This window comes from Dendronephthya gigantea, unplaced genomic scaffold (genome assembly GCF_004324835.1).
Source record: "Dendronephthya gigantea isolate DGI-Jeju-01 unplaced genomic scaffold, DenGig_1.0 000058F, whole genome shotgun sequence".
NCBI classification, from domain to species: Eukaryota; Metazoa; Cnidaria; class Anthozoa; order Malacalcyonacea; family Nephtheidae; genus Dendronephthya; species Dendronephthya gigantea.
In genome coordinates this window covers 986,937-1,010,116 of record NW_021163068.1, presented here as the reverse complement: position 1 = coordinate 1,010,116, position 23,180 = coordinate 986,937, and the positions used below count along the sequence as shown (strand labels likewise).

The window sequence follows — 23,180 nt, the reverse complement described above, 5'->3', positions numbered from 1 at the left end:
GTTGACACCAATGAACTCAAATAAGATCACAAGGCTAGCTCCGCCGGAAGTTTGAGGCCAAAATGGCGAACACTGAAGCCCGTCTTGTAGACATTGTCGACCATCTTGGTTTCACTCATTAATGAGGGAAAGTCAGAGAGCTAGCATTCCAGTCTTATTTCATTGAGTTCACTGGTTGACACACTCGATCAAACATCTAATGAGCTCAGTGCATAGGTCGTCTACAAATCCGGTCTCTCCAAAGGCACAGAACGATCTCGTTGACAACTATTTAATGGAGCCAGAATGTTTGCCGACTTTCTGAGACGAAGTCACCCAAAAATTTTACGAAAACGAGTCCTGCGATTGAGGAGAAAGTTGCGAAATTGGTAAATGGTCTTGTAGGTGAAAAGTTGTCAAAGACTGACGACTGACGTCATTAAATAAAACCAGCAGGCAGAAAATTTTCCTCGGTTAGTAGCTCCGAGATGTAATAAAGCTGTTTGGTATACATGCTGAAATGTCAAAGGTTGGTTATACTTATATGCGCTGATTCAAGCGACCATGCATGAAGGTCATGCATGAGAGCACAAAACAAGCCACCATGCTCTACTTCTTGTATTATCTGCTAATGCGGAATTTAATCAGAAGCGCCAATATTTCTTACGTCCGCATCTTAATGGTTGAATGCACTATTGTTACATATTTTGCACTGTTTTTTGGACAAGCTGTGATTAAAGAATTTGGCTCGAGATATTATAATACAACGTGCTTGTATTTTAGCTTACAGATGATATTTTATGAATAAAATTAAGTATAATAATTATTCATTTTTTACCTCGTCGTCAACTAAAGTTTTTGGAAATTGGTGGCAACCTCCCATCCGGCCATGCACCATGCCAAAATTTACAACCCGTTTTGGAATTTTATTATACGAGATTAATAGGGCTAAATTAGGTTTGCATCATTACGTTATAATTTATGTTATTTTCCACCCCCTATCATTAGAAAATTTGTTGTATTCAGTTTAGTATTTAGTTTACTTAAAAAATGCTTGACATGCAGTTCTGGGAATTCGTTACCGTGAATTTTATCGCATTATTGTGATTAGTTATTTTAGAGTTTGATAAGTGTTGTCTGTATCTCTTGCCTTATCTAAAGCAGCATATCTCGAGTATCCATCGTTTACGGAGCCCTTCGGTCACTGGTAGCGGAATTTTTGCGGCACAATTTTAAGATCAATCTCTTCGTAAATTTGATCTGCATTTGTATCTTGAACACCGGTACACGATCCACCATTTCTGTTTCCTAACCGTCGTCGACGACAATACACAACAGCATATGCAACACAAAGTACAACAATAATTACAACCACGACGATGATTAACGAAATATACCATTTAGTTCCGTCCTTCGACCTTTTCGAGTGTGATTTTTCTGAAAATAAAGTCGCATTATTGGGACTTTAATCTCGAGTATCCATCGCTTACGGAGCTCTTCGGTGACTGGTAGCGGAATTTTTGCGGCACAATTTTAAGATCAATCTCTTCGTAAATTTGATCTGCATTTGTATCTTGAACACCGGTACTCGATCCACCATTTCTGTTTCCAAACCATCGTCGACGATAATACACCACGGCAGATGCAACACAAAGTACAACAATAATTACAGCCACGACGATGATGAAAGAAATATACCATTTAGTTCCGTCCTTCGACCTGTTCGAGTGTGATTTTTCTGAAAGTAAAGTCGCATTATTGAGATTTTAATATCATTAAGGTAGCGCTTAGAGAATTGTGCTGTATATTAGCCATTTTCCAATCGAGCAGAGTACTGGGTCTATTCGCAAACCGCAAAGCATTTATATGGACTGTTTGGAGGGACTAATGATTACAATTACAATTTCTTGTCCCTTCAAACAGTCCATAGATGCTTTACCATTCGCGACCAGACCCAGTACTCTGCTCGATTAGGAAATGGCTAATTTTGCACAGGAAATTGATACCTATAGTTTTTAAGCATATGTTTTTTAAAATCATATTTTGTATTTTACACAAAAAACTGCTTTGGTTGTTAACTCGTTGGTGGTTGTATCGCGCACAGCAAGTTTACTGGTCGATTTACTCTTGATGTCAATTACAAGGGCGATATTTCTTATATAGCTAAAAAATTAAGAATTATTTCGTGTTTTTCTCATAATATCATAATATTGACCTAAATTGTTTACCGTAATTAAAATCAACCTTAATTGATTTTTCATCCGTGAGAGTGTGGCTTTTTCCAACACATGTGTATGTTCCATTATCTGTTTCACTGACATTACTGAGATTCAACACGTTTTGCTCCTGTTCTGTGTCACCAAACTGGACGCCATCTTTATACCATGTCACATTGGCTGGAAGATTTCCACCTTTTGCTTTACACAAGCATGTTATGTCATCACCAAGATTTACTGCGATAAAACTGGAACAATTGACGATTACATTTGGTCTCTCTGAAATGTTAGGCAAGAGAAATAAGGTTTTTAATGACACGTTTTTAGACTGGAAGAAACATCGAGTAAACACGTTAAGCCCATGAATATCATATGAATTTATAAGCTTAATTATTGGGGATTGAATCATTTCGAAACTTTCTTTATTTTTTTATAGTACGAATGCGCATAAATCGCGATTCTTTGAAAAATATTTGCTATTTGGAAGTTTCTTAGGTTTTGGCAAAAGTGGACAATATTTTATTAACAAAGCTTGCCAACCTCGCCACGAGAACGAAACTATTTATGGGCAGCCTAAGGTGCATACTTATGTTTCAGTTCTGCCCGACGATTGAAACCGCATCTACATGCGACCAAGAAAAGTATCGGATAGAACTGAATACATGAATATCAGACATCTAATTATTGCAGTGGTTAAATAATCACCTGTCGGAGAACATTCTACTCCAGCGTCTCGATCATGAGAACACCAAGTACTTCTAACACCCCAACCATCATGTAAACAACTTTTAATATTTTCTTCTTCTCCAGTACAATCAACGTTGTCTAACCATATTGGTCCAGAACCAGGAATAACCTCGCTCCTCTGAAGAGTCCTCACAACGTTGTGGTAACCAAGCTGACGACATACAACCCTGGCATCTTGCAAACCCCATCCATTGTCACAGATTGTTCCCCATTGCCCCTTGTAAAATACCTCAACACGACCAGTGCCATCTTCGCCCAATGGTCCTTGGAGCCTGAGTGACACATTTATAGCTGTAAAGGTTTAAACAAATTTATAAACGAATAAATATCCGGGTGATACATTGTTCTGCCTCTGCAAACCAAAGGCAAAGTTATATATTATTGTGCATGCCTATTGTTATTCTTATTTAAGTATTGTCTTTAATTAAATAAGAATTTACAGATAAGTCTTATTAAAGTAGTGGTGCTTGATTTCTTATGCTGATTTCTTTAGTTATACGAACGTAGCTAACTAAATTTAGATCCAATTTTGTTTCAAATTAGATATGACATCATTTTTTCCAGCGCATAAGATCCGTAAGACTCTTGATATCGTTCTTGGAATCTCTTGAGTGCAAGAAGAGGAAATTATTTTTTAATCAAAAGATGCAAAACACAGGAGATGCGTATCGAATCACCGTCAGGCTTATATTTAGGTTGTACCCATCAACCTCGTTCCCAGGGCCTTTTGGGACTTACACCAACCCAGAATCAAGGTAAAATGCCCTGGAAACGAGGTTGATGTTGTACCAAGAAACCTCAGTAAAACTATTGAAATCACGCGTTATATAATATAACGTTACAATGTAATAGTTAAAATTTGAATGCCTAAGCACCCTGTTGGGCATAGGCATATAAATGTTTTACTTTTACAGAAGCTATTTCATGCATCCATTAATTTATTAAGAATATTTACTATTTACAAATATGGACAGTAATATCTAATATTACTGCTCAAGCACAATGCCTTCGACATGTTCCCTATCTCGCAAAATATATAGCATTATTTATTTCTTCAGTATTTAACATTTTATAATTTCATTTTCAGTAACACTTGAAATCGATATTCTCAAGGCAGATTTATGGTAATTTCAGGCGTTTTCAAAATTGCTTTAAGAGAAAACTATAAATTGGCTTACCAATTTCCTATCATCGAAGTTTTACTTACACCTTACTAATAATTTTATAGGCAAAATGTCATATATTGATTTTAAATGCAATTGCCTGTACATTTTCAGCGGATATTACAAATGAAACACCTCTAGCTACACATTTTCTAATTGTTTTTGGAGACATGTTCAGATCTCAGGAAAATTTCTTATTTGCATGGTCAGCGACGCGGAAGTGTGTGAAGCAACTAAGAAACAACATGCATGCAAAGTTTTTATCGCCATCAGATAATTTTCTGTGTCAAATTAATTCATCTGATATTCTATACTACTGTCAGTTGAAATAATTTTACCTACCAGTCGCAGAACATTGTACTCCGGCGTCTTGATTATGGTGGCAAGAATGAACTCCCCAACCGTTATGAAAACAACTTGCAATATTTTGTTCTTCCCCAGTGCACGAGACGTCCATCAACCATATTCTTCCTGAGCCAGAAGGTACGCTGTTCCTTTCAAGAGCCCTGACAGCATCAGGATAACCAAGCTGACGACAAGCAACCCTAGCATCTCTCAAATCCCATCCAGAATCGCAGATTGTTCCCCATTGTCCATTGTAGAATATTTCAACACGACCAATACCCTCTTTACGTGATGGCCCTTCCAACCTGATTGGCGCAGTTATAGCTGTAACAAAGATTTAAGCACGCAAGCGTGTCAACAAAAAATACGTTTTTCAGACAGTAAGGGCGTACCATGCCAATTGAGTTGACAATACTTTATTACTTGAATTTAGCTAATAATAAAGAATATCTAACGTAACATTTTAGATCATTTTACGCAGAAAATAGCACTTTCGCAATTTAACTAATGCAGAAAATAGCAGAACTTTCATAATTAATCTAACGTTATTTCAACTTTATATTTTGATTATTTTTGACCATTTATATTTTGAGCATTGTCCTATTTGAAAAAGAGTAAGATACCTCTTGCGAGGTACACAAAAACGAGGCCATTAAGGTTTTCTTCTGTCAAAAAAATATTTGTTTATTTCTGGATTTTGATTGAAAGAAACATCGTCTTTGAAGCCTCTGAGAGTCCAATGGGAAAATGAAAATAAGCATGCATGATTTTGAGAATTGCCTCATGCAGGCCTCTTGCTCTTTTTCAACTAGGTTTATGGTTCTGCTTTTCACCGGTAAAGGAGAAGCAAAGGTACATATCCACGTTACCATAGCATCTAAGTGCGGATTGTTTATTAATTAGAGGTTTTATTGACGTACAGTGATCGATCCAATTAAAGTATAACCAAAACTCTCGCATACAGCATGAAAATAAGAATTCCATATTTTGTTTTTATAGTAAATTTTTAATTAACAATGTGAAAGCTCTGCAAAGTCTAATGTGACAATTTTGCGAGCTCTGAGTGAAATCTGAACGCACTATTCAAGTATTTGGCAAATCAACACTTCACTGACGTAGAGAGGACGCGGAAGATCATTAAGGTGGCTTTCCTTCTTTAGGTAAAAACGGCCACACCGGTTTTTCTGTACAGAGAGAATACTGATATTTTAGAGTGTTTCTATCACTCTCCATTCGAGTATATCGTTATTTACATCTTCCTAGCACAGGAAAAGCAGTTTCATCACTATATTCCTAACAAATATTCTATTTCAATTAAAAATAATTTATGACCTTTTAGCCGCCAAAAGGAAAGCGCCCTTAGTAGAGCAAATATTCGTTTATTTAGCGTCTTGAACCTGATTGTTCTTTCGTTCTGTCAATTAACATGAAGATATGACCCTTCTGAATACGTATATGCCAAATTTGAAGCCTGAACTAGGAAGAAAACTTGAAGAAATCTTGATGGATGAAAACCTTTTTAAGCCCAAGGAAAGAAGCATCCTTAAATGCTAATTTTTGTAAAAACGTTGTCACGCGGAATCCTAATTTGTCCTGTCGTGGTCCGTGAACGGTGGATGGTGCATGGACGGGCGACGCTCGACCGTTTTGTTAGTTTTGCGCATGCCCGACTAACGACTGGTAATCAACAACGTTCTGATTGGCTAGGACAGAAAATTTGCATTTCAATGAGAACGTCGACGTCAGCATTCAACTCTTTTGTAATTAAAAAGCGCGTCATAAACTTTCGGCAAAATAAAATCAGAAGAAGCAAAATAGATGAGGACAGATAACATAATTCATAATCTGCAAGCTTATAAGTGTTTTAAAATGGTACGTGTTTACTTTTTATCAGTATATTTGCTTCGCAGTAAGGATGCTGTTTACTTCTATAACTTTCAGCTTTGTATGCCTGCAAATTCATAAACCAACTGCCTAGTTGAAATTGTTTAATATTAGAATTATCTGCAATTCTTAAAGACAACAGTACCTATGACCTATCTACGACAGTGAAGATGGTGTACAGTCCGTAATATAAAGATTGAATCTGTATAATATTTCCTCAAGAAATTTCCGAATATTTGACAGGCTTGTACGTCGCTATACTTCTAAATTAACATCAGAAAGATTTTTTGTTCAGACATTTGAAACAGCTAGGCTGCAGAATTGAAATCGATTTAAGTCTATTTATAAAGATTAACTACCATGAATGAAATTCCAATCCCATGTTTCCCTTACAATCAAAGTGCGCATAAATCCTGAACATAAACCTAAATCTTAATAACATATATTTTCCAACTATATTTAAAGAGAAGTGTTTGATATGTTATGGCGCACGTAATCGCGCTGAATAATCTCGTTTGAGGTAATGTGAATGGCGCATTTTAAGTACCGACCTGTTGTAGAACATTCCACTCCGACGTCGTTATTATGAGAGCAATAATGTTCTCCCCACGGTCGATGTGAACAACTTGTTATATTTTGCTCTTTCCCAGTACAAGCGACCTGACTCAACCATATCTGTCCGGAACCTGGAGGAAATTCGTTCCTTTGAAGAGTTTTAACAGCGTCAAGATACCCAAGTTGACGACATACAACCGTAGCATCTCTCATACTCCAGCTATAACCACAGATTGTCCCCCAATATCCATGATAGAGTACTTCAACACGACCAGCTCCTTTTTCACTTACTGGGCCTTGTAACCTTAGCAGCACAGGGGTAGTTGAAAAATCTAAACGGAATATTCACAACTATTGAAGCTTAAATGCTAGCTCACATGACTATAATTTCGAAAATCCTATATTATATGAAGTGAAACCTATATTTCTATAGTATAGGTTTTGGAGAATAAATAGAAAAACAAAAGTAAAAAGACGACAAGCTGGTTTATATAAAATGGAAACTGCAAGCCTTCTGTGAAATTTCAAACTAACTCTAAACTGCAACAACTTGAATTTCAGAAGTTTTAAAGCTTAGAGTTTCCTTTTCGTAAATTTCCATTCTAGTTCGGGACTGATCAAGTAGTAGCATTGCGTAAAAACCGAAATATTCGACAACCTTTACCTGTTCTACTACATTCGACTCCGACGTCTTTTGAATGTTTGCAATCATAAGATGTAACACCCCAACCATTATGAGAACACCTAGCTATATCACGCTCGGAACCTGTACAATCAACAGATTGTAACCATACTTGTCCAGAACCAGAAGGAAACTGTCCACTACGAAGTTCCCTAGCAACATCTTTAAAACCAAGTTGACGACATAAAACCCTAGCATCTTTCATATCCCATCCTTTATCACAAACTGTTCCCCATGTTCCATTGTAGAATACCTCAACTCGACCAGTGCCGTCTTCACTTAATGGCCCTTGTAACCTGAGCGATACAGTTATAACTGAAAAAAAAAGAATGGAGAGTAGATATGTCGTATGAATATACATAGATTTAGATTTAGATTTAGAATGGTATGCTGTTTTTCTAATTTTTGAATATTTTTCATAGATTCAATATACGTGCTATGAAGACGTTTGGGATGCGTATTTTTAAAGTGAGCGTTTCTTTTAATTCATTTTTTTTTCTTCCCAAGTATAATTCAAATAGCTTCATTAAGCAGTTCGCCTTTTTCACTCAACCAGAATTTCGGTAAGCCTTTTTTCGAATTGAAGTTGATGTCGTACGGCTAGAGATATTACCTGTCCTTGAACATTCTACTCCGGCGTCTTCATAATGAGAGCAAGAGCTCTTCCCCCAATTGTTATTTGGGCAGCTTGTAATATTCGGTTCTTTCCCAGTGCAAGCGACGTGAGCTAGCCATATCCGTCCAGAACCAGAGGGGACCAGATTTTCTTGAAGAGTCCTAACAGTATCCGGAAAACCAAGTTGACGACATACAACCTTGGCATCATTTATGTCCCATCCATCATCGCAGATTGTCCCCCAATATCCATTATAGAATACTTCAACACGACCTATACCATTTTTACTCAATGGTCCTTGCAGCCTTACCTTCACAGATGTAGTTGAAATATCTATAAAAAAATACTATATAAATTCTTATGATTCTTTTGATAAGTCGTTCAACTCTATGTAATGAATGGTCGACTTGGATTTTTTTTTTGGTTATGCGCATGACTCGTGCAAGACTCGTGCTGAACGCAAAAGGAGAAAAGTTGCTATTTCAACGAGAACGTCAGCAAACTATCATGATTTTACTACGAGAATGTAATAAATATTTTAAGTCTTTAAACATATTTTTTAATATTATAATTAGTTATTATAGTATAACATTTATAGTACGCGCGTGCTGATGGGTCGAGAAGCGTGTTTCTATAATTTTTCCGCCGAACTTGTCAAGCGAATTTTCCCGCCGAACTTGTCAAGCGAAGTAATGTAATGAGAATTTGTAATTGAATCGAATTATAATATTTGTAAAAAATCTTTTTATTGAGTTATATTGTAAAAGAAATAGAAAACATTTTTTCCTGTGTTTCTATACAGTTATAGAAACACTTGTGGGAGTTTGGGAGAACTCGAAATAACGTGGAAAAACTCGCCCTACGCGCTCGTTTTCCCACTGATTATTTCTGGTTCTCCCAAACTCCCACGCGTGTTTCTATTTAACAATTAGACAACGAGTCCGAGTTGTCTATGAGCGAATAGTCAACGAAGGCGAAGCCTGAGTTGACTATCCGCTCATAAGCAACGAAGGCGAGTTGTCTAATTGTTTTAGTATACACCCTGTACCTAGATATATTAATTTCGAGGAAATAATCGATACACCGCAATTACACCGAAAAATAATTTAATTAATTCAATTTTATACAGTTGCGCGAGCGAATTTTTCCCAAACGTGCACTATCACGAATAGACGATGGTTGAGTAGCCAATCAGAATGTAGGATTTGTAATAGACAATAGTCGGGTGTATACTAAAACTGTATAGAAACACGGAAAATGTTTTTTATTTCTTAAATGAAAATCATGCTTTAGAGATCTGTAAATTCCTTACGTAGAGTATTACACGAACATTTAGTTAAGTGTCCCATACCCCACATTGAAAACTTCATAACATGTCACAAGAAAAAGGCTGATTTATAAAACCTGGAAGCGGAACAGCTTCAATAAAAAACAATTTTAGAATGTTGCTGTTGCATGAATCTCCTATATCGTCTTTTAAATTATATTCAAATATTGATTTGCATTTGGCTGTATCATTTTATACCTATGATAATGCACATATGCATGCTCTTTACGTGGAAAAAAAGTTGTGTCTCCTACTTGCATTGCAGTTTACATTACATTCGAGATTTCGGCACGCACAATTAAAATTGTTACCCATTAGTCGTGTTCAGGCTATCAATACAAAAGCCTAGCACAGATGAAATTTGCACGGGTACCCATCTTAGGGGCTGCTTACATGAGCCCGGTTACCCAAGATTCAACGAAGCGCGAAATGATTTTGAGGTGTTGAAATGAGCAGAAATGAGCATGATCCCGGCAGTCGTATAAACACCACAACTATAGCATGTGCTTGTTTGGTGTCCTAAAGACCTATTTCAATACCTCAAAGTCCTGTTAAAGTCACGCTTCGTTGAATCTCGGGTAACTGGGCTCATGCATGTAACGGAGCTTTAGTCTGTTTGGTAAACGGTTTTAGGACCAAATGATTTCCAAAATAAGGCTGGAACAGACGAACTAATGACTGAATTGCAACCACATAGTAACATTAAAAAAATGTACGTTTCGTTGAATACAGCAACTGCATGTTCATATTCTATTTCAAGAAATTATATCCTTAAAATACTGGCATTTTCTAACATTCATAAGACGACTTTCTGTATGATGAATTTCAAATACCGACCTGTTGTAGAACATTCCACTCCGACATCATTATAATGAGAGCAATAATGTTCTCCCCAAAGACTGTGAGAACAACTAGTTATATTTTGTTCTTCGCCAGAACAGTCTACAAGATTCAACCATATCTGTCCAGAACCTGAAACAACCTCGTCCCTTCGAAGAGTTCTAACAGCATCGAGGTAGCCAAGTTGACGGCATAGAACCCTAGCGTCCCTTATATCCCAGCCGTACTCGCAGATCGTTCCCCAAATTCCATGAAAGAATACTTCAACACGTCCAGTACCATTAGAGCTTTGTGGTCCCTGCAACCTGACTAACACGGGCGTAGCTGAAAAATCTATGAAAAGAATACAGTATAATGAAAATACAGCTAAAAATATATAGCCTATATAAACTCGCGTGAAAAAGAACGGCGAAATAGTATTGTTGAAAATTATGCTTGCGAGTTGCGAGAAAAGATACATATACAGATTTTACTTTTTAGGAAAATCTTTTAAATAAAAAATCTTGTTGGCTGCTGCGCCTTTAGGTCTGCTTTAGACGTGGAACTTAAACAAAGATTTTAGCTGATTAACATCAGGTTCGGCATATGAAATATTCGACATCTGAAACGGGCCTAATTTTAGCATGCGCCGAGCTTGGGTACTGATTCGACTGGGAGATTTGAATTAGCAGCATACGCGTATGCCATGAGGCATGCATGGGCCTTGTTTACGCTACACTCAATATATTGCCAACGCACGTTCTAATAAAATTGAGACTTTCTACAGCTTCGTAATATATGCCATGCACAATGAGACTGCGGTAGTTTAATTAGAAAATAAAATTTTGATCTTATAAACTTAAAATTTCGAATAAAGTTAAATTTAAATTTTTTTTTAAGTTGCGTGTTTACGTCAGCTGAGTGTTACTTTAAATATTTTGTTTTACTATTTTTTTCCATCATCCTAAAAAATTGTCTAAATGGAAACAGGTCTATTTTTCGTATTTATAAATATATATTTTGTATTCTTGTTCATGGGAATTTATCCCCGAGCCGGTGCGGAACACCGTGCGAGGGTACTAATTCCGCTCGGAGATTATGACTACACCCCGGTATTCTACAGAACATTGCGGAATCCGAAGTTGTTCAAATTCTATGTCGTGGACCTCGGATGGTTTTGTAAGTTTTTAAGAAATTTAAGTGAATGAGTGGAAACCGTCAATCAGAAACTAACTGATTGGCTGAGTGAGAAATTTGTATTTATACAACATTAGATACGATGTTACTTAAAGTATTGTTATCTGCAAGGAAACATGCAAATACAAATAGCAAGTTGTTTAAAAAGTTTTGGAGGAAATCACTGAAAGGTATACCTTCTGTAGAACATTCAACACCGGCGTTCCTGTAAGAGCAAAATAAGTGAATAAACCACGATGGCCAATGATTGTAAGGACAGCTTAAAATACTCTGCTCTTCCCCAGTACATGCGACCCTAGATAACCATGCTATTCCATCACCAGGAGGTGTCTCGCTTCCTTTAAGAGCCCTAGCAGCATCTAGGTAACCAAGCTGACGACAGACAACCCTAGCATCTCTCAAGTCCCAACCATGTTCACAAATCGTTCCCCAAAGTCCTTTGTAGAATACTTCAACGCGTCCTGTACCATTGGAACTTAATGGTCCTTGCAACCTCACCAATACAGCTGAAAGATGTTAAAAGATTTTTTCACTCAGCTATTTATCATATATAAAGTCCCACACACATTTAAACACATGTGTTGATCATTTCAGATATAAATATATATATAAAATATATATAAAAAATATTTATAACAAGAAATTTTACATTGCTAACTATTTCGGTCTTTTGTGTGTCTCTACACATGGCAGCAGAATTACAGCGGATTTGCATGTGATAATTAGCTTGAAAATTGCCAGCTTACTAATAAATGAGGCGAAAATGAGCATATTTTACTTGCTTTAAGGAGAGGGTTATGCCTCGAATTTCTTCTTCATATTTTGTGTATATTTCAAAAAGTATTTATAATTTTGTACATGATTTTGGAAAAGGTTGGTAGATTTTCAATGAGAATTAATGTTGAGATGAGAATTAATGTTCCTGTTGACTTCAGTGTTTATAGCATACCCGTCTACAGTGCTTACGCTGGAAGAACCAATCCTTAAAAGGAAAGGTAAATTAAATTCATTAGCACCTAATTTTTAAAGAAGGCCATATAGATCTTCATATCAGCAACATGGTCCTATTTTGGCAAACGTAAAGAGGAACGCTTATTTTATGAATTTCACCATTTTTATTTCTACAATTATGCTATATGAGTTTATATTGCAAGGTAGTTTGTGTTCATTGGTGCATCCACTATCTAACAGTAACGTATATCGCGGTCGCATTGACCAAAATAGTTGGCGATGCCTCAAGATACTGTCCTTCGTTATAGGGACGTTAAGCATATAGGACGCGAACGGGCAGACGGCGGCTATCAATACAATGGGTCATTGAAAAGAAATGAATAATTAAAGACCCATTATGGTTTTTAGACGTCGTCTTCGTTCTGTTTACAACGGGGAAACGTCATTTTTTGCCTCTTGCCTAGAACGGTTGCATTTCAAGACCCAGCGAGCCCTACCTCGAATTAAGCCGGTTTTCCACTAGCGATATTTTTCGCGCGAATCGACTTTATTCCTTTGTATTTGAGCAATTTGTTCCAGATGGTTGCAGTTGAGAGCTCTGGAACAAAAGTAAACTGTCGATTCGCGCGAAAAGATATCGCTAGTGGAAAACCGGCTTTAGGCTCTGTAGAATTGTCCTCAAACATAAACACGATGCTTTTAACGCCTTATATCTCAATAAATCGGTACAGTAAATAATATACAACAACCACTTTGCCACAGCATTTACTTAAAGGAGAATTTCAGGACCTAGAAATACCCAAGATAAGTAACTCCTTGTTAAAACTTTGGTAAACGGCTGCATGTTCCTTTAATCTAGAGCTGGTTGGCAACCGCAATTTTATTCCTATAAACCCTCATTTAGTTAGAAGTTTTGAGAACGGGAGAATTGATCACTTCAATATAATTGTTTCACATCAACATGGCCAGAAATTCAGGCCGGTAAGCGATGAGGTGTGTGGGCTCTTGCGGTAATATAGTAACAGCTAAAATAAAATATTATAATACTCCATTAAATTTAGATCGTTTAATTGGTGGATAATGGTCATGCAAAATTGAATAGAAAGTCTCATCTCCCAAGAGTACAATCGAATGCGTTCCATTGCACTCTCCACTCCAGAGTGCAATTGTACTAAACATTTTGTTCCATTGCACTCTTTATGCTTTAAGTAAATCCCATCTGTTAAAATCCTTCTCGCAACCGTGGACCATGGCCGCAATTTATTTAGATTTGTATAGTGCATGGCATAAAAAAAATACTCTACGAAATCGATGTATTTCATTGCATTAGGGAACACATTTACGTGTCTTTTTAAGTTTCTAAAATGCGATGTAAATAAATCTAGGGTCTTTACGAAATAGCTCTGACGTGGATATATGCCGATGCTTTCTTATACAATTTTAATCGTTAAAATATTCTTTCTCGTGAACATACTGGGTAGCGTCGCAGATTCTCGCAAGAATGATTTTCATTTGCTGAACTTTACAATACATTTCTGTTTCAACCAATAGTATAGCTTCGTTCTTTAGAAAGCATAGAAAAGCATTATCCAATTGGACGAAAGCTTCTGAGCGATGTGACCTGTTCCACATGCTAGGGCATCTTGACTAGTCCTCTAATTTCCAGTTTTTAAAAATCGATAAGATTAATGTTGTTTTGAACGTGAACAAGCAAGACTTTTCAATTGTGGGTTGCAGAGAAAGCAAATTTTAATAATAACCTTTTAAATTAGCGCTAAATCACGCATGCTTGGCATCCATAATGGCCTGCATTTCTTGCCAAGATTGTATTTCACGAAAAATTTTGCGAAATATATAGTGTAATATACCTTTCGAATTACATTTTACTCCAGCGTCTTGATTATGAGAACAAGAATGATCCCCCCAACCACCATGAGAACAACTTGTTAGATTTTGCTCATCACCAGCACAAACAATGTTCGCTAGCCATATCTGACCAGAACCAGAAGGAAACGAGTTCCTATGAAGTGTCCTTACATGCACATTGTCAGGATCATAACCAAGTTGACGACAAACAACCCTAGCATCTCTCATATCCCATCCATAATCGCAAATTGTTCCCCAATATCCATGATAGAATACTTCAACACGACCTGCACCATTTGCACTGTGAGGTCCTTGTAATCTTAGTTTCACGGACTTGATATCAGCTGGGTAATCTTTAAAAAAGTTGTGTCAGTCTGTTTTTAAAATTAGGCTGGGCCATATGTAATAAGTATCATCTAATTTTGAAAATAGCCCTTGCAGGCCGTACAAAGGGAGTCAGTCGATCATGGGACGAATATATGAATATGAATATGAACACCCGCCCTAATTCAATTAAGTTTCTAAAAAAACATGCAAGACATGCACATTAGCAATTAGTAAAAAACAGAGATATATTTTTCTATATATATGAATATTTAAAAAAATAGATAACATTTAACTCTTGTCTGTTCAGCTATAGAGACACGGTACGGTCATTTGCGATAAGAAAAAAAACGTCTCATCACTAATAACGTAATATACCGCGTATCTTTAACTGAACGGAGAACGGTTAAATGTTATCCATTTATTTTATATTAATTAACAAAATCGAAAAGTTCCCAAATTAAACGTTCAAATAGTTTTTTTTGTTTTTCCCAAGACACGCACGAAAATGTAATTGGCTGACAAAATAAACAAGCGATGATTGACAAAATTCGGTAAAATTTTCTGTGACGTTTTCCGTGCGTCTGTCCTCTTAAAGATCATGGTTCACGACCAATGAAATTGGTTGGATTCTTTTAACCCTAAAACGTTATATTATATAAATTATTTGGTGTATGAAGGAGATTAGGACATCCATACCGGTTTTGGAACATTTCACTCCAGCGTCTTGATAATGAGAGCAATAATCAACTCCCCAAGGGCTGTGGGTACAACTTGCGATATTTTGTTCCTCCCCCTTACAAGCGACATAAGCTAACCATATTTGTCCAGAGCCAGAAGGAAAAGTGTATCTTTGAAGTGGTCTGAAAGCATCTCTGTACCCTAGTTGACGACAGGCTACCCTAGCATCCCTCAAATCCCATCCATCATCACAGATTGTTCCCCAATGGCCGTTGTAAAATACTTCAACACGACCAGTACCATTTTCACTTAATGGGCCTTGTAACCGGAGCGACACAGGTGAAGCTGGCATATCTTAAAAGAACATCGTCGCGCGATTAACGTTTGTATTACTATCTGTTCCCATATGTGATATCTTCCCAGATAAGACTTTATGACACGTTCGTTTTATAGAGACAATGACACGTTCGTTTTATAGAGGGTCATAAATTATGGACAAATTTTTCCGAATATTGAGTCAAAGCTTTTGGATGGTCTGTACTAGTCGACAGTGATGTAGGGCCTGTTTACATGGAGCAAGTTATCCCGGCTAGGCCAGGTGAGAACTACATAAAAATTATAATGAAAGACAAATCAGTTTATGCCATTGATGTGATGCGCTTTCGCTCTATGTAAATAGGCCCTTCGGCTTATGTAAACACGAAATATGAAATAAATTTATCTTCTTCACTCTTTTTCAATCCTAATCTTGGGACAACCAGACCTAATCAATGTCCACCAATTCTGCTTTGTCTTTGTTGTACTGACGCCATTTTCGAACGCCAAAATTCTTAACTGAGTCATGCGGGACTCGAAAGATAACATTATTTTAAGGTTTAGTCTGTTTTGAAGTTTTTGTACTGCTCTGATTGTTTCAAGCTTGGTTTTTAAACATTTATTTAAGCTTCAAGAGTCCATCAACTGCTTGCTTTATGCCATAATGCAGCAAAGAAGCGAGCAATGTACACTTTTCTGTCTACTTTCGTATCGAATGATAGAAACATTATTGAGCTTTGAGTCATTTGATAATATAAGTTCCGATTGGGCTAGTTCAGAAAATTGGGTGTTTGCTTTTAAATAGCGAGTCGTTGCATCATGCATCTAGTTGTCGTATTAGTACGGCTTTTTTCAAGACGCGCGGTCGACGAAAAGAAGTGAATATCCTTGTTCTCAGCGAAATTTAAAGTGAAATTTAAAGTCGGTTATAAATACAATAAGTCTGAAATGAATTTCATCGGGAACTCTGTCATACCTGTTGTAGTACATTCAACTCCAGCGTCTTCACTGTGAGAACAATAATTAACTCCCCATCCTCTGTGATGACAACTTGTTATATTTTGTTCCTTTCCATTGCAATCGACGTAACCCAGCCATATCTGTCCAGAACCAGAAGGAACCTGCCCACCATGAAGTGCCCTAGCAGCATCTTTATAACCAAGTTGACGGCATACAACCTGGGCATCTCTTATGTCCCACCGATTATCACAAATCGTTCCCCATTCATTATTGTAGAATACTTCCACACGACCAGTACCATTAGCACTTATCGGTCCTTGCAATCTTATCAATACCTCTTGAAGGTAATGAAAATAGTATTTCAATTACAATAATAGAGAGTTATTTCATAATATGAGCTCCATCTTTTAAAAATCTAGCACTAATCCCGTCCAATCCTGGGGGATTTTTATTTTCTCCGAGTCGGTCCGGAGCACCGTGCGAGGGTACTAATTTGCCTTAATAGTATATTAAAGTTAAGGGCAATTTTGTTATGTAGTACTACCATGATAATAATATCACCTGTGTTTGAACACTCCACTCCGGCGTCTTGAGAATGAGAGCAATAATTAACTCCCCAACCATTATGAGAGCAACCTGTAATATTATATTCCTTTCCATTACAAGCGACGTGGGCTAACCATATCTGTCTAGAACTTGGTGGAACAGATGGGACCAGGTTTCGGTAAAGCGTTCTGGCATGTACACGATTTAAATCATAACCAAGTTCACGACAAACAACCCTAGCATCTCTGATATCCCATCCATAATCACAAATTGTTCCCCAATATCCATGATAGAGAATTTCAACACGGCCGATACCATTCCCGCTTAATGGTCCTTGTAACCGCACTCGTATAGGGTTAGTGTCAAAATCTAAAAGGAATTTCGGATGCCATACGAGAACTAATGGGTTAGACCCTAATTAATTCTTGGCGTATAGCACAATATTATATAATAATATATTTCCAAACCACACTTAGTGGAGTAAAATATTCTGGGAGTTGTTATGTTATAACAATATTAAAGGAATACCAAATGATTTTCCGTGCAGGATTGCGTGATCCATGCACGCGGGATGTTGCGAGACTTTCGGAAAGCGTGAAAATACACGAGCCGTAGGCGAGTGTATTTTCACGCTTTCCGAAAGTCGAGCAACATCCCAAGTGCATGGATCACGCAATCCTGCACGGAAAATCATTTGGTAATTGTTTTTATAAATAACTGTAGTGAAACAACGGTTAACTTTATTAAAATTAAATTTCGCGTGCAGGATTGTCTAAAACGCGTGCAGGATTGTCTGATCCTGCACGGCTATTGACCAATCACATTGCGTGTTTCACTATAGTTATTATATAAATTATTATACTGTATACACAGTATAATTATCAGCGGCCTTTATTTCTGTATATTGATATGGCTGTCTAGAGTTTTAATTAGGTTGCACACATAATATTCTTATAAGTTTTATAAGTGTCCTCAAATAAGTAAATTTGCAATTGCGTAATAAATTAATCAATTGCACTGATGAAGGTCCGGGATAACGTACCGAAAGCTTTGCAGTATTTGCATATTAGTTTAAATGATGGCATGTAAAATTAAAAATCGTACGAGCACTTAATTTGTAATCCTCAAAAAAACTTTTTTAGGATAAAACAAATCGGCTCGTACGATTCTCCTAAAACTTGCATATTTCACGCACTTCAAGAGGGAAGTCAGAGAAGATTTAAAAATATTAACCGAAGGAAACACGAGAAATATACGATTATTTTTATATTCATGACATCACAAAAAATGAGGATTTTAATTTTATTGTGCGAAAACACGTGTGTATGGCTATCTATATATAACCACGTTTTGGTGCAAAAATATTTTATTGGAATTTGGATTATAATTCCTGCAGAGGCGGATCTGGGGTAAGTCCAGTCAGTCGCGCGGCTTATGTATTTTTAGCAATAAAATGACAATCAAATATGCAAATCAATCCGCCCCTGATTCCTGCCAAAAAATGTTGCTAACATAAACAATAACATTATTTCATTTAATAATGATTTTGTAACATAAAACTGTAGAGAGCTACCTTAAGCAAGTGTGCGTGTTAAAATTTCATTCCAAGCTTCGAAATTAGTTTATTGAAATATATTAATACTCATAGGTACACCGCGTAAGTATTGAATACTGCAACACTTTTGGCCCGTTAACCCAATCTGCAATAGGCCCGTGTTAACAGACCGAAAGCTTTGCGGTATTAAATACTTACGTGGTCTACATACAAGCTAATTTACTTATTTGTGGTCATCATGGAAAATTACAAGAATATTATTATATTTTTATATTTATACCCGTTGTAGAACATTTCATTCCAGCATCTTGAGTATGAGAGCAAGAATGAATCCCCCATCCATTATGATAACAGCTTGTAATATTTTCTTCCTCTCCAGTACAATCAAGAGCAACTACCCAAATATTTCCAGAGCCTGACGGAACCTCATTCCTCTGAAGAGTTCTTGCAACATCTTTATACCCAAGTTGAAGACATGCGACTTTAGCATCTTTCATATCCCATCCATCATCACAGATTGTTCCCCAGTATCCTTTGTGCAATACTTCGACACGGCCAGCACCATTTCCACTTGATGGCCCTTGTAACCTTAGCGACCCATCTAGGAATTAAATTGAACTTTTGGAATGCATTTGCGCCATTACACATAAATGCGCGTGTTATAAGTACAAAAAATTAGTCGCGACGGCCGGCTTAGCGACCAGTTTCCACTCACTGAGCATGCGCCAAATTAGCCGCACTGTCAGTACGTGGAAGGTATTATTTCCAAAATATATTAATGTCTATTTTTGATTGTGTTAATCAGGCGTTGTAAGCCGTATCTCGTGAAGATTAGCTTAAGCTAGGGCCTTTACAGACCGCGGCGTGATGACGCGAATTTTCAGTTTTCAGAAGTATATAAATAAAATTCTGGAAGCAAAATTTGGAGTCATCAAATTTTAATGTCAAAAATGAAAGACCAGTTTGGTATTCGTGAAAATGAATTGAACTGGTTTACCTCCTACTTAACTGATCGTCAGCAAGTTTGCTGTGAAAATCCTACTTAACTGATCGTCAGCAAGTTTGCGGTGTAAATGACTATATCGGCTTCTCAATCTATCAAAAGTGGTGTGCCGCAGGAGTCCATTCTTGGTCCCTTGATGTTTTTATTATACATTACTATGATTTCCCGCAATACTTAAAATCCACAACTCCGGGTCTTATAACATAATATGCAAATTTGTAAAACATTGGCAAATTATTCAATGTGTTGAATATTCGGCGTAAATAGCGCGCAAACTCGCAAAACGTCGCCGCACACTGCATGGAAGAACTCGAGTGACTTTTGGGTCAGAATGTATATTTCTGTCACCGGCTTTAGTTTCGAGGCCTCATATCTTAATCTCGCTAATGCTTTACCTTGACATTGATGTGGTACAAATTGATTTAAAAGGAAAATCGCGCCAGTTATAAAGGCAAAGCTCGTCATCTTGTAAACAGGTAACTGAAACAAAAAAATATACTGAGTTGGTTACCATGATAGTTTCAAGGCTTAATAGAGTGTATATGTAAATAATCCACGCGTTGTTTATTATTTAGTGTTCTTTATACTGAATTTCTAGTTGCTTTTCACTTGTCGAAATTTTCGCGAAGGAGTGTCATTTTTCTTCTTACTATATAGCTTTGTCTGAGCGCTAAAAATTTAGATTTAAGTAAAACAGAAACAGAAATGAAATCTACTAAGTCAAATTTGACATCAGCTGCAATTCATTACGTATAGCTCGTGTATGGGATATTCTTCCTCGCGAGAAATATTCTTGTTCACAGCAAGGCTAACAGATTTTCTGAACTGAACCCATGCAATTTTTGTCACTCGTATGTATGCAAAAAATACTGTTTTCTGACAAGAAGCACGGATATTTTCTTATTTTTACGATTTGCTATATCTGAAAATTATACCATTACTTACGATCACGATTGATAACATAATATACAACCATAGTTAATATATACATGATTTGGAGACTACATTAAAGTACAATAGAACTCATTAACTATGTCGGAGAACATTTATGCAAAAAATTGTTCCTTATTCGTCACGTGGCTACAGGGACATCAGGAAGACTGTGGATGTGTGTTTGCCAAAGCTCTAAAGGTGTTTGGTGGTTCTTATGCCATGATTATCCCATTGTGATCGAAATTCAGTGTAATGAAGTGCACACAAGTCAACCTCGCTTAAAGAATCAAGAAGCCCAGAGTTTTCCATAAACTGAAATAAGTCCTTGTATAAGGCAGATAAAACTCGATTTACTTCCGCCCATAAGCGTTCAATGCGTTGATTGTGTATGCTTCTGCCAGCTATAAAACTTCCTCTCCCTTCTCCCTTGTTTGCAACCATGAAACGTGCCACATCCACATTTTCAACACCATGCATGGTCTCCTCTTACACGGGAGGGCAAGCCAAATTCCTCAACTCCATTCTAAAAATATCCAAGAACTGTGTTTGCACAGTTATTTGTATAACAATTCAAATATATCCTCAAGCGACTAAAACCGTCAATACATCCATGTATCACAAATCTTTGTGATATTAATTTGTGGTTGGAGTCAATGTGCCAGAGATGATTAGGACCTTGCACATTATAAACTCTTTAATTGACAAATTGCATTACGTCTCCTAATGATTCTTCCAATAGGATCGACACGATACATGCTTTGTCTTATCCGCTCTCTTTGAACAAATACACGCCTAACTCTTGAACCTCCTCTAACATAGCTTTCACCACTGTAAGAGTTAGGCAAAGAATTTGTCTTACATGCTCATCTAAATCCTCATCACTGATTTTGGAAAACATTGGATGTATTCCATATTCATCTCTTTTTCTAAGTAGAGTTCTCTCTGAAACAGCCAGAAAATTTTAGATTGCTTTCCAATTCATACCAGTATCTCTTAGTGCTTCAATTTGGTCTTTCGGTATATCGAAAGCAGGTCTTCCCCCGGTGCTTGGCATAGTCATACACATGATATAAATAGGTTAAAAATTCATTATTTCATTTTCTCTTCACGACTCAAACACGAGTTCGATCGGAATACCTAATTCTTTGGAAGCTTCAATTCCATGATTAAGCTGTAAATCTCTGAGGGCGAAAGGCATATAGACTTATGTGTATCAGACATTGCTGAACGGCCGAATAGTTTAACTTCCTGATCGGCTAAGTTATTGCTCAATTATAATAGAATAATAAATATCAAAGAAACATGACTAAAACCAAATATGGCGTCTTAATTGACGAAATTGTTTTTTTATATAACATTGCTAGAGCGGCCATAACCGCCATATTGATAAAATATCTGTATCAGCGTAGTAGCCTCTGTATCAGCGCTATTAAGCGTTTCAGGTCTGTTGGTGCATCAAAAACACTGTAACAATAATTATACTTTATGTATGATGCTCTAATACAGTCTCACATTGACTATTGTACGTAATGCCGTGTGGGGAAAACTTAAGCTAGCCAATCCCAGAAGCTATAAGGGGCTTATTATATGGAGTGGTTTCAGCCCGGGCTGAAATTTAGTGTTGTTGTCATGCATGTAATCGTAAATAAACTTAAACCCGGACAGAAAAATTCGCCTTGACAATGCTTTTTCGTTTCTTTATTTCATTTATTATTACTTATTTCACTTTGTTTACAGCCTGCACTATTGCGAATATTGTTACGTTCAGGAAGTTAGTATTGTTCTGCTCAACTAATAATAATTAAACTTCCACACAACACATGTTCAAAACATAGGTACTTTCTGGGAAATCTGTATTAATTTCTTACCCGCAGCAAATAACTGCTTTCAAGCAGTTGATCGGAAGTAAAGATAAACACATTTAGTTTCAAATCTTGGGCAAATATTATGGCAAATATTGTGAAATAGAAATCAGGGTCTTGTCGGGCCAACGTAGGGATCTCCAATTACGGAGATACTCAGATACCGCCATGCAAATTTGTGACATGAAAATTTGCGACTCTTATTCACTTTTAGAAGGATATAATGAATTTAAATCTAAACGATTAACAAACGAACGAACAAATGCATGAACGCAAGTATTAATATCTACTTTGAATCCCCGATATACTGTCACCGAACCCTATCGCAAAATGTTTATAATAATTAACACATTAACACATTCTACACATACAACGAGCAAGGACGAACTTAACAAAGGAAAACAACGACCAATCGATCTATCCAGCTTCAATAGATTTTAATAACCTGGAACATGAACTAAAAAACAGTATTTCATTACCTAACTTTAAGAACCTATTGAAAAGACGGTGATCGAATATACCATTTGGCTATAGACTTTCCTTCTTCATTCCTTTCCATTATACCATTTTCTACTCAATATCTTTCCTCCACATCATAATCCAATTTCCTCATTGTATTGAATTATATAGTATTATATTGTATTGCGAACATCT

General features: G+C 36.7%; 1 protein-coding gene across 1 annotated transcript; it reads right to left on the bottom strand.

Annotated features, from left to right (window-relative positions):
• Positions 1-754: 754 nt before the first annotated feature.
• LOC114529956 (deleted in malignant brain tumors 1 protein-like) lies at positions 755-20,202 on the bottom strand. The gene is made up of 15 exons (XM_028551525.1): positions 20,127-20,202; positions 19,009-19,329; positions 17,189-17,542; positions 16,644-16,964; positions 15,371-15,706; positions 14,350-14,700; positions 11,707-12,036; positions 10,352-10,687; positions 8,185-8,520; positions 7,554-7,886; positions 6,886-7,221; positions 4,448-4,774; positions 2,901-3,233; positions 2,208-2,474; positions 755-1,717 (listed from the first exon to the last, which is right to left on the bottom strand). The coding sequence occupies exons 1-15, from the start codon at positions 20,194-20,196 to the stop codon at positions 1,434-1,436; spliced, it is 4,635 nt and encodes a 1,544-aa protein (XP_028407326.1). The 5' UTR covers positions 20,197-20,202; the 3' UTR covers positions 755-1,433.
• Positions 20,203-23,180: the final 2,978 nt, after the last annotated feature.

What these genes read in the sequence shown, in the direction of transcription:
- LOC114529956 (XM_028551525.1), bottom strand. Translation starts at nt 20,196, where the DNA reads ATGACGAGCTTTGCCTTTATAACTGGCGCGATTTTCCTTTTAAATCAA. An exon ending in AGTCGAATGTAGTAGAACAG is followed by an intron (nt 7,222 to 7,553) that starts GTAAAGGTTGTC and finishes TATTCCGTTTAG; the next exon opens with ATTTTTCAACTACCCCTGTG. An exon ending in AGTGGAATGTTCTACAACAG is followed by an intron (nt 4,775 to 6,885) that starts GTCGGTACTTAA and finishes TCTTTGTTACAG; the next exon opens with CTATAACTGCGCCAATCAGG.